This window comes from Elephas maximus, chromosome 20 (assembly GCF_024166365.1).
Source record: "Elephas maximus indicus isolate mEleMax1 chromosome 20, mEleMax1 primary haplotype, whole genome shotgun sequence".
Taxonomy (NCBI): Eukaryota; Metazoa; Chordata; class Mammalia; order Proboscidea; family Elephantidae; genus Elephas; species Elephas maximus.
Genome location: NC_064838.1, coordinates 79,701,251 through 79,720,559, shown reverse-complemented (window position 1 = coordinate 79,720,559; position 19,309 = coordinate 79,701,251). Strand labels below are relative to the sequence as shown.

Here is a 19,309-nt window from a genome sequence, read left to right as displayed (position 1 = left end):
CATCATATATATATATATACATACACACACACACCATGATCAAGTAAGATTCATACCAGCTATGCAAGGATGGTTCAACATTAGAAAATCAATTGACAGAATCCACCACATAAATAAAAGGAAAGGAAAGAATCGCATGATCATCTCTATTGGCACAGAAAAGGCTTTTGACAAAGTCCAGCACCCATTCCTGATAAAAACTCTCAATAAAATAGGTATAGAAGGGAAATTTCTCAACATGATAAAGGGCATCTAGCAAAGCCAACGAACAACATCATTCTTGATGGAGAAAGGCTGAAAACATTTCCTTTGTTAATAGGAAGACAAGCATGTCCTTTGTCATCACTACTATTTAACATAGTGCTGGAAGTTCTAGCTAGAGCAATAAGGCAAGAAAAAGTAATAAAGAGCATCCAAATTGGTAATGAAGAAGTTAAACTGTCCCTATTTGCTGACGATATGACACTGTACCTAGAAAACCCATAAGACTCCACGAGAGAAATACTAGAACTGATAGAATCATCAGAGTAGCAGGATACAAGATAAACATAAAAAAAATCAGTTGGATTCCTATACACCGCTAAAGAAAACAAGGAAAAGGAAATCACACAAACAATACCATTTATAATGGACCCTAAAAAATAAAATACTTAGGGATAAATCTAACCAGGGTTGCAAAGGACCTATACAAAGAAAACTACAAAACGTTACTACAAAACCAAAAGAGCTCTATATAAATGGAAAACCATACCATCCCCTTGGATAGGTAGACTCAACACTGTGAAAATGATAATTCTGCCCAAAACAATTTACAAATAAAATGCAATTCCTATCCAAATACCAAAAGCATTCTTTAAAAGATGGAAAAACTTATCATTAACTTTTTATGGAAAGGAAAGAAACCCCAGATAAGTAAAATGCTACTGGAAGAAGAAAAATGAAGTAGGAAGACTCACACTACTTGACCTCAGAATCTACTGTACAGCTATGGTAGTCAAAACATCGTGGTACTGGTACAACAACAGATACATGACCAGTGGAGCAGAAATGAGAACCCAGATGTAAACCCATCCACCTATGGTCACCTGATCTTCAACAAGGGCCTAACCTCAATCAAATGGGGAAAAGACAGTCTTTTTAACAAATGGTTCTGGAAAAACTGGATGTCCATCTGCAAAAAAATGAAATAGGGCCCATACCTCATACGGTATACAAAAACTAACTCAAAATGTATCAAAGGCCTAGATATAAAGCCAAAAACTAAGAAGTTCATAGAAAAAAAAATAGGATCAATGCTAGAAGCCCTAATACATGGCATTAATAAGATACAAACAACAACCAACAACACACAAACTCTAGAATATAAGCTAGATAACTGGGATCTTCTAAAAATTAAACACTTATGCTCATCAAAAGTCTTTACCAAAAAAGTAAAAAGAACCTACAGACTGGGGAAAAAAATTTGGCTATTACAAATCAGACAACAATCTAATCTCTAAAATCTACAACAAAATCCAACACTCCGACAACAAAAAGACAAATAATTCAATAAAAAATTGGGCAAAGGAAATGACCAGACACTTCACCAAAGAAGACATTCAAGTGGCCAACAGACACATGAGGAAATGCTTGCGATAACTAGCCTTTAAAGAAATGCAAATCAAAACCTCAATGAGATAACATCTCACCTAGGCATTAGTGGCATGAATAAAATAAACAGGAAATAAGCAATGTTGGAGAAGCTGTGGGAAGATCAGAACTCTTATGCACTTCTGGTGGGAATGCAAAATGATACAAGCATTTTGGAAAACGATATGGTACTTCCTTAGAAATCTAGAAATAGAAATACCATAAAAACCCACCATACGATTCAGCAATTCCACTCCTAGGAATATACCCAAGAGAAATAAGAGCAGTCACACAAATAGACGTATACACACCCGTGTTCATTGCAACATTGTTCACAATAGCAAAAAGATGGAAACAAGCTGGATGTCCATCAACAGATGAATGGAAAATCAAACTGTGGTACATACACACAATGGAGCATTAAGTAACAATAAAGAACAACAATGAATCTGTGAAGCATCTCACAACATGGATGAATCTGGAGGACATTATGCTGAGTTAAATCAATCACAAAAGGACAAATATTGTATGAGACCATTACTGTAAAAAATCATGAAAAGGTTTACGCACGAAAAGAATCTTTGATGGTTATGACGGATGAGAGGGGTGGGGATGGAAAAACACTAAATAGACAATAGATAAGTGGTAACTTTGGTGAAGGGTAATCCAGTACACAATACTGAAGAAGCCAGCAGAACTTGTACAAGTCAAGATCATGGAAACACCACAGGCACATTCAAACTCCCTGAGGGACCGAATTGCTGGGCTGAGGGCTGTGTGGACCATGGTCCCGGGGAACATCTAGCTCAACTGGCATAACATAGTTTACAAAGGATATGTTCCACATTCTATTTTGGTGAGTAGCCTCTCGGGTCTTAAAAGCCTGTAAGCAGCCATCTAGGATACTCCAGTGGTCTCACCCCTTCGGGAGCAAGGAAGAATAAAGAAAACTAAAGACACAAGGAAAAGATTAGTCCAAAGGACTAATGGATCACACCTACCACAGCCTCCACGAGGCTGAGTCCAGTACAACTAGATGATGCCCAGCTACCACCACTGACTGCTCTGACAAGGATCATAATACAAGGTCCTGGAGAGAGCGGAGAAAAATGTAGAAAAAAAATTCTAGCTTAAAAAGAAAGACCAGATTTGATGGCCTAACAGAAATTGGAGAAACCCTGAGAGTATGATCCCTGGACACCCTCTCAGTAATGATTCAACCAAAGATTGGACAGACCCATAAAACAAAATGAGACTAACGGGGCACACCAGCATGGGGGCAAGGACTAGAAGGCAGGAGGAAACAGGAAAGCTGGTAATAGAGAACCCAAGATTTAGAAGGGAGTTGACATGTTGTGAGGTTGTTAACCGATGTCATAAAACAATATGTGTACTAAATGTTTAGTGAGAAACTAGTTTGCTCTGTAAACCTTCATCTAAAGTACAAATAAATAATCACCCTTTTTTATAATGCTGAATGTATTTTCATATGTTTAAGTGATGATTTTACTCTTTTTATGTGAAGTGTATGTTTGGTACATTTTTCTATTTTATTTTTCACTTCTTCTTGATACTTAAGGTTATTTTATTTATAAGGGAAATGAGCACTTTATCTGAGATATGATCTATAAACATTTTCCCCACCTTATTAATTGTATTTTGGCATGACTTTTGGTACTTGTTTATTTTTAACATGTGGAAGTATTTACTTTTACATATTTGATTTCTGATCAATCACTTGTGTTCTTCATTCTAAGTCATAACTAAAAAAAAAAAAAGTCATAACTAGACAGACCTTTATTACTCCAAAATTTTATTTTAAGAAATCTTTCATTTAGAATTATTTTATTGTTTAGCTCTCTAAGTTATTTTAAAAAATGTACCATTTGGAGTCTTCCCTGCTATAGTATAAAATATTAACAAAAATTTATCCTTTTTCCTCGAAGACTGCCCAAGTATCCAAATAACATTTATTTCAAAAGTCCATATTTCACCTATTTCATTTGCTATCTTTATTCTATGATCAATTCTCATCTGTATTTGAGTCTTCCATTTATGGAATCAGAAGATCTCGCTACTTAACACACAATGAAACACTGATCAAGTTATGAGATTTTAGAATTCCCTTTTATCTGAATTACTTCTGGGATGTACACTACTGTAGTTCAAGCCTAGCTGACATTCCAACCCATTGCTATGCTCTGTCACACCTGATTCCCATGGAAGGCCATGGTCATCACCCACTCTTCACTTATCATCCTTGTTTTCAAGTCATAATTCCTGATACCTTCCAATTAATTCCTCTAATCACTCTCCGTTATTAAAATATTGTAGGGGTTTCCTATCCTGGAGATGGTAGATAGATAGATAGATGATAGACAGATAGACACTTTATACAACATTTTGGTTAGTAGTAGAAACATATATAATATGCCATAAATTTCAGGGTTGATGGTAAATATAAACTCTTAGAAATCACTATTTACTAAATTGTAGGAAGGAACATCCTATTTGCACAGGGGAAATTTGACTTCAAGCCAACATTCTTAGAATACTAAGTTTCAAACAGATTTAAAGTCTTGAAGCTAAAGTATTTTATAAAAATAGACATACTATTGCCCTGGAATCTTGCCTCTCATCTCAGCTGGAATTATATAAGAATCTAATCTTCTCCTAGAAAAACTCTGGTGATGCAGTGGTTAAGAGCTACGCCTGCTAACCAAAAGGTCGGCAGTTCAAATCCGCCAGGCACTCCTTGGAAACTCTGTGGGGCAGTTCTACTCTGACCTGTAGGGTTGCTATGAGTCAGAATCAACTCGATGGCAATGGGTTTAGTTTTTGGGTTTTAATCTTCTCCTAAATGAAGTTTAATAGGATTCACATCTTAAAAATGGGTATTGAGAGTAAGGAGAGGCAGAACCAAGATGGTGGAATAGACAGATGCTTCTGTCGAGCCCTCTTTATAACAAAGACCTGAAAAAACAAGTGAAATGAATATATTTGTGACAAGCTGGGAGCCCTGAGCATCAAAGGCAAGCTTAGACAACAAAGTGAGGGCAGGGGAAGGAAGAGACCATTCGGAAGTGGAGAGGAATTGCCAGACCTGAGTCGCAGGGAGCCCTCAGGTACCATTCCCAGAGCTGCTGTGGCGGAGGCAGCGGCAGTGGCGGGCTGGTCCTAGCATTGGGCCCCAGTTTCCTCAGGGAGAAGCACCAGCCACACAGCCCACTCACACCTCCAGAACCTGAGCAGAAGGGAGCTCTCAGCAAAGCTAAGTACTTGCGTATATTTTACCTCGGCCCCCCCCAACCCCAACCCAGCTTCAGAGGCTGAATCCCTAGGCCTGAGATAGACCCTGGTGAGCACCTGGAGCTGTCCTCACGGCCTTGGGGAAGGAAAAAATTTCCAGCTGGGGGGAAAAGATAATTTGCTAGCTCCATTAACTGGGGGAGCTCAGAAGAGAAGCGGCTCCTGTCCAGGCATAAACCATCCGTGGACTTTGAGCAACTTTCCTTCTGCATGGATCTGTGTGGGCCTATTTTGGGAGAATAGGCCCTTGTTGGCAAACTCCAACCATTTCAGTGGTGTGGTGGAGAGGTAGGTGTTTGACATTTGACATTGCTTTGCCTGTTGAACAAGGTCCTCAACTACCCACAACAGGGACCTAAGGACTGGTAGCTCCACTCAGGTCACACAGACACCCACGACAGGGGTCCAGGGATAACTGGTACCTCCCAGTCCTTACAACAAAAACTTTGGGTGCCCATGGTCTCCCTGCAGAGCCCACCCACCAGAACACCCTAGGAGACAGAGATGTGTTTTCTTCAGAGACACTTGGGGGTCGGTTCTCAGCCTCCTGCCTTGTTCAGAGCGTGACCCGCCTGCTGCAATCAGATATGGGTATATACGCCAATCACCCCTGCCCCTCTAAGACTGTAGGACAGAGCCTGAACCAAACACTTGATATCAGCTACCTGGAAACCTGAGCTGAATCCATACAAGAAAACTGAATGGACTCCTAGACTGATATACCTGATAACAGCCCTAGCCAGCTGGGAACAGGACGCTAGATCTCCAAAGGCAAAAATAATCAAGCTAGCTCACTCAAGCAATCCATAGGGGTATACCAAAACAAAACAAAGCAAGCAGCTACGACACAGTAAGCAAGCATAAACTAATACAATAACTTATAGATGGCTCGGAGACAACAGTCAATATCAAGTCACATAAAGAAACAGGCCATGATCACCTCAACAGGCTCTCAAAACAAAGAATCCAGGGATCTTTTAGATGAAAGTGCATTCCTGGAATTACCAGATGCAGAGTACAAAAGTTTAATATAAAAAACCCTTCAAGACATCATGAAGGAAAAAAATACACAGAACAAACCAAGGAACACGCAGATAAAGCAAATGAAGAAATCAGAAAGATTATTCAGAAACATAATGAAAAGTTTAATAAGCTGGAAAAATCCATAGATAGACAGCAATCAGAAATTCAGAAGATTAACAATAAAATTACAGAATTAGATAACTCGGTAGAAAGTCAGAGGAGCAGAATTGAGCAAGTAGAAGCTAGAATTTCTGAACTCGAAGATGATTCACTTGGCACTAATATATTTGAAGAAAAATCAGATAAAAGAATTAAAAAAAATGAAGAAATCTTAAGAATCATGTGGGACTCTATCAAGAGAAAGAACCTAAGAGTGATTGGAGTACCAGAACAGGGAGGGATAACAAAAAATACAGAGAAAATTGTTGAGGATTTGTTGGCAGAAAACTTCCCTGATATTGTGAAAAATGAGATGTCTATCCAAGATGCTCATCGAACTCCACATAACGTAGACCTTAAAAGAAAGTCACCAAGACATGTTATAATCAAGCTTGCCAAAACCAAAGATAAGGAGACAATTATAAGAGCAGTGAGGGTTAAAGAAAAGTCACCTACAAAGGAGAGCCAATAAGAATAAGCTTGGAATACTCGGCAGAATCCATGCAGGCAAGAAGGCAATGGGAAGACATATTTAAAAAATTGAAGGAAAAAAATTGTCTGCCAAGAATCATATAGCCATCAAAATTGTCTCTTAAATATGAAGGTGAAATTAAGACATTTCCAGATAAACACAAGTTGAGGGAATTCGTAAAAACCAAACCAAAACTACAAGAAATACTAAAGGGAGTTCTTTCGTTAGAAAATCAATAATATCAGGTATCCACCCAAGACTAGAACACTGGGCAGAGCAGCCAGAAGTCAATCCAGATAGGGAAATCCAAAAAAAACAAAGTAAGATTAAAAAAAAAAAAAAACCCGACACAGGTTAACGGCGACGTTATATAAAAGAAGGCAACATTAAAATAATAAACAGGGACTAAGAAACGTAATCATACACCTTCCGTATAGACAGGAAGATACAGCAATACAAAGAAATAAAAGTTTTAAATTTAGAAAAGTTAGTTTTAAATTTAGAAAAATAGGGGTAAATCATAAGGTAACCACAAAGGAGACAAACTATCCTACTCATCAAAATAAAATACAAGGGAAAAATACAGACTCAGCAGAAACAAAATCAACAACAACAAATATGAGGAAAGGACAATATGTAAAGAAAATCTGCTCAGCACATAAAATCAAGTGGGAAAAAGAAACTGTCAACCCACAAAAAAAGACATCAAAGTGATAGCACTAAATTCATACCTGTCCATAATTACACTGAATGTAAATGGACTAAATGCGCCAATAAAGAGACAGAGAGTGGCAGAATAGATTAAAAAACAAGATCCGTCTATATGCTGCCTACAAGAGACACACCTTAGACTTAGAGACACAAACAATCTAAAACTCAAAGGATTTCAAAAAATATATCAAACAATAATCAAAAAAAGCAAGAGTGGCAATATTAATTTCTGACAAAATAGACTAAAGTTAAATCCATCAGAAAGGATAAGGAAGGACACTATATAATGATTAAAGGGACAATACACCAAGAAGACATAACCATATTAAATATTTATGCACCTAATGACAGGGCTGCAAGATACATAAACAAACTCTATCAGTATTTAAAAGTGAGATAGACAGCTCCACAATAATAGTAGGAGACTTCAACACACCACTTTCAGTGAAGGACGGGACATCCAGAAAGAAGCTCAATAAAGACACGGACGATCTAAATGCCACAATCAACCAACTTGACCTCGTAGACATACAGAACACTCCACCCAACAGCAACCAGCTATACTTCTTTTCTAGGGCACATGGAACATTCTCTAGAATAGACAACATATTAGGTCATAAAGCAAGACTTAGCAGAATCCAAAACACTAAAATATTACAAAGCATCTTCTCTGACCATAAGGCCATAAAAGTGGAAATCAATAACAGGAAAAGAAGTCAAACACTTGGAAACTGAACAATACCCTTCTTAAAAAAGACTGTAATATAGAAGACGTTAAGGATGTCATAAAGAAATTCATAGAATCCAATAAGAATGAAAACACTTCCTTTCAGAACCTTTGGGACACAGCAAAAGCAGTGCTCAGAGGCCAATTTATATTAATAAATGCACACATCCGAAAAGATGAAAGGGCCAAAAATAAAAGAACTATCCCTACAACTTGAACAAATAGACAGCAACAAAAGAAACCCACAGGCACCAGAAGAAAACAAATAATAAAAATAGAGCTGAACTAAATGAAATAGAAAACAGAAAAACAATTGAAAAAATTAACAAGACCAAAAGCTTGTTTTTTGAAAAACTCAACAAAATTGATAAACCATTGGCCAAACTGACAAAAGAAAAACAGGAGAGGAAGCAAATAATCCAAGTAAGATATGAGATGGGCGATATTACAACAGACCCAAACGAAATTAGAAGAATCATATCAGATTACTATGAAAAACTATACTCAAACAAATTTGAAAACCTAGAAGAAATGGATGAATTCCTAGAAACACACTACCTACCTAAACTAACACAAACAGAGGTAGAACAACTAAATAGACAAATAACAAAAGAAGAGATTGAAAAGACAATCAAAAAACTTCTCCCCCCGAAAAAAAGCCCTGGTCTGGACTGCTTCACTGCAGAGTTCTACCAAACTTTCAGAGAGAGTTAACACCACTACTACTAAAGGTATTTCAGAGCATAGAAACGGATGGAATACTACCAAACTCATTCTACGAAGCCACCATATCCCAGATACCAAAACCAGGTAAAGATGCCACAAGAAAAGAAAATTATAGACCTATATCCCTCATGAATGTAGATGCAAATATCCTCAACAAAATTCTAGCAAATAGAATTCAACAAAATATAAAAAAAAAAATAATTCACCATGACCAAGTGTATTCATATCAGGTATGTAGGAATGGTTCATTAGAAAAACAATTAATGTAACCCACCACATAAATAAAACAAAAGACAAGAATCCCATGATTTTATCAATTGATGCAGAAAAGGCATTTGACAAAGTTCAACACTCATTCATGAAAACAACTCTCAGCAAAATAGGAATAGAAGGAAAATTTCTCAACATAATAAAGGGTGTTTATACAAAGCCAACATCATTCTAAATGGAGAGAGCCTGAAAGCATTCCCCTTGAGATCAGGAAACAGACAAGGATGCCCTTTATCACCACTCTTATTCAACATTGTTCTGGAAGTCCTAGCCAGAGCAATTAGGCTAGATAAAAAATAAAGGGTATCCAGATTGGCAAGGAAGAAGTCAAAGTATCTCTATTTGAACAAGACATGATCTTATACTCAGAAAACCCTAAGGAATCCTCCAGAAAACTACTGAAACTAGTAGAAGAGTTCAGCAGAGTATCGGGATACAAGATGAACACACAAAAATCAGTTGGATTCCTCTACACCAACAAAAGCAACATCGAAGAGGAAATCACCAAACCAATGCCATTTACAGTAGCCCCCAAGAAGATAAAATACTTAGGAATAAATCTTACCAGAGATGTAAAAGACTTATACAAAGAAAACTACAGTACCCTTCTGCAAGAAACCAAAAGAGACTTACATAAGTGGAAGAACATACTTTGCTCGTGGATAGGAAGACTTAACATTATAAAAATGTCTATTCTACCAAAAGCCATCTATACATTTCATGCAATTCTGATCCAAATCCCAAGGACATTCTTTAATGAGATGGAGAAACAAATCACCAATTTCATATGGAAGCGCAAGAGGCCCCGGATAAATAAGGCATTACTGAAAAAGAAGAACAAAGTGGAAGGCCTTACTTTACCTGATTTAAGAACCTATTATGCTGCCACAGTAGTGAAAACAGCCTGGTACTGGTACAACAACAGATACATGGACCAATGGAACAGAATTGAGAATCCAGACATAAATCCATCCACATATGAGCAGTTGATATTTGACAAAGGCCCCAAAACAGTGAACTGGGGAAAAGACTGTCTTTTTAACAAATGGTGGTGGAATAACTGGATATCCATCTGCAAAAAAAAATGAAACAAGACCCATACCTAACTCCATGTACAACAACTAACTCAAAATGGATCGAAGACCTAAATATAGAATCTAAAATGATAAAGATCATGGAAGAAAAAATAGGGACAACGTTATGAGCTCTAATACATGGCATAAAGAGTATACAAAACATTATAAAGAACGTAGAAGAAAAACTAGATAACTGGGAGCTCCAAAAAATCAAACACTTAGGCTCATCCAAAGACTTCACCAAAAGAGTAAAAAGACTACATAAAAAAGACTACCTACAGACTGAGAAAAAGTTTTCAGCTATGACATTTCTGATCAGTGCCTGATCTCTAAAATCTACATGATAATGCAAAAACTCAACTGCAAAAAGATAAATAACCCAATTAAAAAATGGGCAAAGGATATGAATAGACACTTCATTAAAGAAGACATTCAGGTAGCTAACATATATGAGGAAATGTTCACGATCATTGGCCATTAGAGAAATGCAGATCAAAGCTACAATGAGATTTCATCTCACTCCAACAAGGCTGGCTTTAATACAAAATACACAAAATAATAAATGTTGGAGAGGCTGTGGAGAGATTGGAATACTTCTACATTGCTGGTGGGAATGTCAAATGGTACAACCACTTTGGAAATTGATTTGGTGCTTCCTTAAAAAGTTAGAAATAGAACTACCATAGGATCCAGCAGTCCCACTCCTTGGAATATATCCTAGAGAAATAAGAGCCTTTACACGAACAGATATATGCATACACGTTTATTGCAGCACTGTTTACAATAGCAAAAAGATGGAAGCAACCAAGGTGCCCATCAATAGATGAATGCATAAATTATGGTATATTCACACAGTGGAATACTACACATCGATGAAGAATAGTGATGAATCTGTGAAACATTTCATAACATGGAGGAACCTGGAAGGCATTATGCTGAGTGAAATTAGTCAGTTGCAAAAGGACAAATATTGTATAAGACCAGTATTACAAGAATTTAAGAAATAGTTTAAACAGAAAAGAAAATACTCTCTTGTGATTACGAGAGGGGGGAGGAGAGAGGGTGGGAGAAGGGTATTCACTAATTAGATAGTAGATAAGAACTACTTTAGGTGAAGGGAAAGACAACACACAATACAGGGGAGGTCAGCACAATTGGACTAAAGCAAAAGCAAAGAAGTTTCCTGAATAAATTGAATGCTTCAAAGGCCACCATAGCAGGGGCATGGATCTGGGGACCATGGTTTCAGGGGACATCTAACTCAATTGGCATAATAAAATCTTTTAAGAAAACATTCTGCATCCCACTTTGAAGAGTGGCATCTGGGGTCTTAAACATTACAAGCAGCCATCTAAGATGCATCAATTGGTCTCAACCCACCTGGATCAAAGGAGAATGAAGAACACCAAGGACACAAGGTGATTATGAGCCCAAGAGACCGAAAGGGGCACATGAACCAGCGACTACATCATCCTGAGACCAGAAGAACTAGATGGTGCCTGGCTACAACCGATGACTGCCCTGACAGGGAACACAACAGAGAAACCCTGAGGGAGCAGGAGAGCAGTGGGCTGCAGACTCCAAATTCTCATAAGACCAGATTTAATGGTCTGACTGAGACTGGAAGGACCCCGCTGGTCATGGCCCCCAGACCTTCTGTTGCTCCAGGACAGGAACCATTCCAGAAGCGAACTCTTCGGACATGGATTGGACTGGACAATGGGTTGGAGAGGGATGCTGGTGAGGAGTGAGCTTCTTGGATCAGGTGGACACTTGAGACCGTGTTGGCATCTCCTACCTGGACGGGAGATGAGAGGGTGGAGAGGGTTAGAAGCTGGTGAAAAGGACACGAAAAGAGAGAGTGGGGGGAGAGAGCAGGGTGTCTCTCATTAGGGAGAGAGTAATTGGGAGTAATTTTTTTTTTTTAGCTAGGTGTATACGGGTTTTTGTGTGAGAGACTGACTTGATTTGTAAACTTTCACTTAAAGCACAATAAAAATTATTTAAAAAAATGGGTTCAGAGAGGGAATGAAGTTGGGGAATGGTAGTGGAATGCAAGGAAAATAAAAAGTCCCTCTGCGGGGATTAATCTTGGGACAAAAAAAAAAAGGAATATATATATGTATATATATATATATTTATTTAATATATCCAATAGCTAGTTATCAGTTAGCTTGGGTAGTCTTGGAGAAATAAATTATACATGTTTTGTGGGTCAAAAAAGAATTTTGTTGTTGTGAGAATATTTATTACAACTCTTTCATAAGCCAGCCCCTGAATGTGGATCAAAGCACTCATTTCAGAGGAGAAAATAAGCGAAATAACTTGAGAAAAATGTGATAGGAGTTCAGCCTAGTAGGAAAAGAGGGTCGGTATGAAGCAGTCATAATAGATAAGGGGAGAACTGGTTTGTGTTAATTTTGGATGGCCGCCGATGGCATCGCTCAGTGAAGGGCAATCCAGGACCCCATTCGAATCTAAGAAATAAAACTTTCTTCACACTCTATTCCATTGAGAGGTTGCAGAGGAAGAGTCTTCCGGGTATAGTGAGAGCTCTCTGGGAAAATATATAAATAAACCAAATCAGAAAATCCCAAAGAGATTTGTTTAATTAGAAATTTAGTTCTGTCAGGTAGAAGAGACCCTAGGGGGCAGAGATAACTATTTTGTATTTAAAGAGCACTCCATGTTTGAAATGAACAGGCTGTTTTAAAGGTTGGTTGAATACCTTTGATGAAACAAATTATTTCAGCTAAAATAATTTAAATACTTAAATATATATACCCTGTTCAGTGAGGAAAAAACAAGATTATCTCAATTAAGCCAAAACCCAAACTCACTAATACTGAGTTAATTCCAACTCATTGTGACCCTACAGGGCAGAGTAGGACTGCCCTATAGGGTTTTCAATGTTGTGAATGTTTATGGAAGCAGACTACCACATCTTTTTCCCATGGATTGCCTGGTCGGTTCGAATTGCTAATTTTTGGTTAGCAGTCGAGAACTTTAGCAACTACACCATCAGGGCTCCTAGAATCCCAAACAAGAAAGGTAAATATGAAATTTTTCATATTAATATTCAACTTTAGTTCATGATGTTAAAATTAATACTTAATATAGAATACCCAATGCGATGTTTTATTAATGCAGCTTCTTTATATTTCTGACTCTATTAAATACAATTTACCTTAAACAATGATTTAAAAAAAAAAAGATTTTAAATAGTAATGTTTAATTACTTTGAAACACTGGAAATTCAAAAAATTGCTATATTTTTGTAAGAATACTAAATAATATTATAGGAAATCTGCAATTCTAGCAAAAACTTTTTAGCAAATAAACATTATATTTATGTATTTTAGTTCTGATGACATTTTAACAAGGTATTTAAAGTAAAACAATCCATGGAATAAATTTACAATCATTGCAGATTCCAAGGAAGATTTGTTTTAAAGAAAATAATACATTTTAATTTAAAGAATTCATAAAACAATAAAGATTTATGTTCATATTGTTTTTCAAAATAATTTCAGGGTTTGTTTCCAACGTATATAAAAAATACAAACATAGCTGAGATTTAGGTATATTGGGGACATTGACAGGGACTAATATGTAACTGTAAACTCTGGTGGTGCAGTGGTTAAGAGTTCGGCTAGTAACCAAAAGGTCAGCAGTTCAAATCCTCTAGGCGCTCCTTGGAAACTCTGTGGGGCAGTTCTGCTTTTTCCTATAAGGTTGCTATGAATCAGAATCAACTCAAAGGCAATGGAATGGGTTAGTAATATCTAACTGAATCAGAATATTGTTAACCAAAGTCAAACCCGTTGCCTTCGAGTGGATTCCAACTCAAAATGACCCTATAGGATAGTGTAGAACTGCCTCAAGATGTTTCCAAAGCTATAAATCTTTACAGAAGCTGACTGCCACATCTTCCTGCCACAGAGTGGCTGGTGAATTTGAACCACCGACTTTTTGATTAGCAGCCAACCGCTTAACCACTGTGCCACCAAGACTCCACCAGAATATCGTTATGCATTTCTTAGTTACTTGGATTTCTTCCAGGGAATGGATGCTTAGATTAAAAATAAATATGATAGCATTAAGTTTTATTTCCCTTAAGTAAAAAGAACTTACACATTTTCAAGAAAGAAGAGTAATATAGTTTTGGGAGAACACGCAGGGTAAATCTCTGCTGTTGATACTCTGTTCTCTGGAAAAAACAGATAAATCTTAAATATTTGATGTTATACGTGGATAATTTCATCACCAAAAAGTTGTTGGTATAATTAGAAATGCTGTTTCATTTAGCACTCAGAGTCATTGTATTCAATTAACAAGAATTAAATTATTTATTCATTCATTTATTTATTTATTAAATGCTGTCATTCAGAGAACACTATATAAAGATTTGGCGCTTTTGTCCTTTTGTGAGTCTTAATTCTTCTCTTCCTTTTAAGAATGATGCTTTCATTTTAACAGTGTCTATTCCTTTACTTCAGTTCAGAATCAAATCCTGAGTACCGTGTTGTGTGAACACCCATTTTCTAGGATCTATAATGATTTCAAGTAGAAAAATAGTCACAGCCTTTACCTCTCATATCATTGTGTATCAGTATGAAGAAAATGCATACAAGGAGTATTACCCTAATTACAATTCTACATGCTGAGCAGTAATGGGTCTTATAGATGTTACAGTACACAAAGTAGAGATAATGATATAAACCCAAACGTTAGCAGAGAATTCATGGAGAAGTTGCAACTTGAGAGTTCAAATTTTTTTTTTTGTGTGTGGAGTTTTGTAACAATTTGGTAACTGCTTTTAAAATCTCTTTGTTCCCTCAATAATCATGTAATACAAAAGAATATTCAAGAGTATTATTCATGTTGTATAGAATACTGAGTAAAATCAGAAAAAATTAAAATTGTTTTTAATACTACTAATAGTTAACAGATAATAATAATGAGCAACTGTTAATCATAATAATTATAGACAATAATGATAATAGTCTTCTATAAATGCCAGGACTTCTTCAAGATGCTTTACTTATATTAAATGATTTAATTCACGTAACAACACTAAATGCTGGTATAGTTGTTAACCATTTTCCAGCTGAGCAAATTGTGACCTGGGAAGATTAATTAATTTACATGAAGTCATCACACAGGTAGATGATGTTGGAGCTCTAATTCAAAATTCCCATCCATCAAGGGAATACTGTTCTTTAACCATGGCCCCAATCCCTGGTGGTGCAGTGGCTAAGTGCTTGTCTGCCACCCAAAAGTTCAGGGTTTAAACCCACCAGCTACTCCAAGGGAGAAAGAGGTGGTGGTCTGCTTCTGTAAAGATTCACAGCCTTGGAAACACTTTGGGACAGTTCTACTCTGTCTTATAGGGTCCCTATGTGTTGGAATCAACTCCCCTGAAAAGAGTTTTTTTTTTTTTTTTTTGAAATCATGGCACCATACTTCTCCTCCGCTTAGTGGACAAGGTGAAAAGCCATTAGAATGGAGAGATGAAAAGGAAGGTGAGGCAAGAGATGCAAAATTTAAGGAGGCACTCACTTTTGGGATTGTGCAAGTGCGAGGAGGGCCCTGAATTCCTCCTTATATTTTGCCCTTAGGAGCCTAACTGACTAGTCTTTGTCCTGGCCCTGATGAGAGGGAATGGTGGGAAAACTAATCGCTAATAAATGAACTTTAAAGTGCTTTATCAACCTATTTTACTAGGCAATTTGTTAAACTACAGGCTTAAAGAACATATTATCGTAATTGTAATGATAGAGCCAAGGAAGGGAACAGTTTAAAATTGGTAGACAGGTGATAAATTTTACCAATATTATCTCATTTAATTCTCGCAAAGAAGCAAACCTTAGAAACTTTAAATAATTCTCATCAAACAGATAACAGAGGCACATGTGGGAGATGCCGCAGCCTCCTTCCCGATGATCTCAGGCAGGTCTTCCGGGTAACTGGCTGCAGCGTCTACGTCGGCACCTGCTGCTCCACCTGGTGTTTTCATGTTGTGGAGCTGGCTTCTCTCCTTAAACCTCATGAGCCAATCTCTGCTGGATTCGAACTTATCTTCTGCAGCTTCCTCACTCTCTCAGCCTTCATAGAATTTAAGTTAGAGACTTCCTCTGGATTAGGCTTTGGCTTAAGGGAATGTTGTGGCTGGTTTGATCTTCCATCCAGACCTCTAAAACGTCCTCCACATCGGCAATAAGGATGTTTCATTTTCTTATCATTTATGTGTTCACTGGAGTAGCGGTTTTAATTTCCTTCCAGAACTTTTCCTTAGCATTCAGAACTTGGCCAACTGGTGCTAGAGGCTTAGCTTTAGGTCTACCTCAGCTTTGGACATACCTTCCTCACTAAGCTTAATCATTTCTAACTTTTGATTTCAAGTGAGAGACATGAGAGTCTTCCTTTCACTTGAACACTTAGAGGCCATTGTAGGGATATTAATTGGCCTAATTTCAATATTGTCGTGTTTCATGGAATAGTGAGGCACCAGGAGAGGGACAGAGAAGGGAGAATGCCCGGTCGCTGAAACAGAACACAGGATTAAGTTCACTGTCTTGCATGAGTGCGGTCGGTGGCCTCCCAAAACAATTGTAATAGTAACATCAAAGATCACTGATTACAGGTCACCATAACAAATAAAATAATAATGAAAAACCTTGCAACATTGCAAGGATTACCCAAATGTGACACAGAGAAACAAAGTGAGCACATGTTGTTGGAAAAATGGTGCAGATAGAGTTGTTCCATACAGGATTGTTAGAACCTTTCAATTAAAAAAAAAAAAAATGCAATATATGCAAACTGCAATAAAGCGAAGTGTAATCAAACTAGGTACGCCTGTAAATCATGGAGACTGGAGTCAAACCCAAGTCCACTGAAAAAGAAAAACAGATACTGACTTGCACTCACAAAACATATGTGCAATTGATCAAATTATTCACACTGAGTGAATCTCAATATCTTTACACCACAGAAAATTGAGTTTAGAAACAGTTATCAGAAGTGCTGTGTTTTGGGGAACAACAAAAACAAAGGCAGGTGCACACAGCACAATGGGAATAACATAACAGCTAATATCTTTCCTCCTCCTGTCTGACACACATACCTGCTGGTAACAAATACCCTTCATGCTATCCGAGTTTTCCCAGGGTGACTACATTTATCATTCATGTCTGAATCAATGTCCCCAGACTAATTTCCCCGAATAAAATCCTCTGTCTTACCCACTTAATATCCTACGAAAAGATATTCGTCTTATTTCCCTATGCGAAATGAAATAGTCTCACAATTTTCTTTCTAAACTATCTAATATGAATTGTGTAATAGGAACTTATATGCTTAAAATCATCAAGTGATGGGAGAATGAAGCGATGAAAGGCAGTTGAAAATGTGTGTTAAAAGACAGTTTATGATATAGTGGTTGAAAAGCTTGACTGAGAAAATGCAGACAGGTACAATTGGATAGTCAAGGTGTATAATTAATTTAAAGTGAGATTAGATGGCAAAGTTGAGGGTCTATCTCTAGCCGTCATCAATTGCTCCAGTGTTTGTGCTGAGTCAGGTATAGCTTGATTTATCCTGGGCTGTTCTCCGAAAGTATAGTGAAAGATCTTAAAATAAATGTGAGGGGACTGTTTACTGTGATTTAATAGGGAGATGTGGGGTATACATAAATTGTATCATTCTTAAAGTACCAACAGTTGCAGTGATCATAAAATCCAACCTGGATACCTCAATACAATTTAGAGAAGAGACAAAGAGATACAGGAAGGTAAAGGAAATGCTCATGTAAATTTACCTTTTCCATAGATGAATCATCAAGAAAAACCTCCAGAAGATAATCTAACTGAGCTGATGGAATTTGTTCTCTTGGGCTTTGCTGACATGCCCCATCTCCAGTGGTTTCTTTTTGGATTATTTTTAATCATCTATATCATTATCCTGATGAGCAATGGCACCATATTTCTAATAACAAAAAATGACCCCACTCTTCAGAGCCCTATGTATTTTTTCTTGGCCAATTTTTCCTTCTTGGAAATATGCTATGCATAAACCACTCTCCCCAGAATGCTGATGAATCTTGGGACCCAGAGAAGAAGAATTTCTTTAGTTGCCTGTGCTACACAGATGTGCTTTGTCCTTATGTTCGGAGTCGCAGAGTGTTTGCTCCTGGCAGTGATGGCCTATGACCGCTATGTGGCCATTTGTAACCCTCTGAACTATCCTCTAGTCATGAACCACAGAGTCTGCATCCAGTTGGTGACTGGCTCCTGGACCATTGGAATCCCATTTCTTATAGAGTACACGTATCAGATTTTCTCTCTGTCTTTCTGTGGATCTAACCAAATCAACCACTTCTTCTGTGACGTTTTCCCAATACTTAAGCTGGCTTGTGGGGACACATTTGTGAATGAGATGTTGGCCTATACGGTTGCTGTGCTATTTGGCATGGTTCCATTTCTGTTGATACTTGGCTCCTACAGTAAAATCATCTCCATCATCCTGAAGTTCCCATCAGCCACAAGTCAAGCCAAAGCCTTCTCTACCTGCTCATCTCATCTTATGGTTGTGGTGTTATTCTTTGGATCAGCCATTATTACATACTTAAGGCCCAACACTAGACACTCAGAGGGAACTGGCAAAGTTCTATCTCTTTTCTACACTATCTTAACTCCTATGTTTAATCCCATGATATATAGCCTAAGGAACAAGGATGTCATAATTGCACTCAGAAAATTGCTATGTAAATAATTCACTTAATTAAATAATGAGCTAAATGTATAAGAATTGTTTTCTTACATATTTTAAACAAATTTCAACAGCTATATACATTTATTTATACCTTGTGTTATGGATTGAATTGTGCCCACAAAAATGCGTTTTAACTTGACTAGGCCATGATTCCTAGTATTGTGTGATTGTCCACCGTTTTGTCCTATGAGTCAGAATATTCTAGAAGGCAAAGGGTTTGATGTGGTGATTTTCCTAAGTGTTGTAAATCTTATGTCTATGATGTTAATGATACAGAATTAGAGGCAGTCTTTTTTATGTTAATGAGGTAGGACTCAATCTACAGCATTAGGTTGTATCTTCAGTCAATCTGTTTTGGAATAAAAGAGAAAAGTGACTGGGGAAATTCCCACCACCAAGAATAAAGAACAAGGAGGGGAGTGCATCCCTGGT

At 37.3% G+C, this 19,309-nt stretch overlaps 1 protein-coding gene across 1 annotated transcript; it reads left to right on the top strand.

The window, feature by feature from the left end:
• Positions 1–18,193: 18,193 nt before the first annotated feature.
• LOC126063787 (olfactory receptor 10AG1-like) lies at positions 18,194–18,877 on the top strand. The gene has a single exon (XM_049862170.1). The coding sequence runs from the start codon at positions 18,194–18,196 to the stop codon at positions 18,875–18,877; it is 684 nt and encodes a 227-aa protein (XP_049718127.1).
• Positions 18,878–19,309: the final 432 nt, after the last annotated feature.

Bases quoted from the DNA above. Each gene is read 5' to 3' on its own strand.
- LOC126063787 (XM_049862170.1), top strand. From the start codon at position 18,194: ATGCTGATGAATCTTGGGACCCAGAGAAGAAGAATTTCTTTAGTTGCC.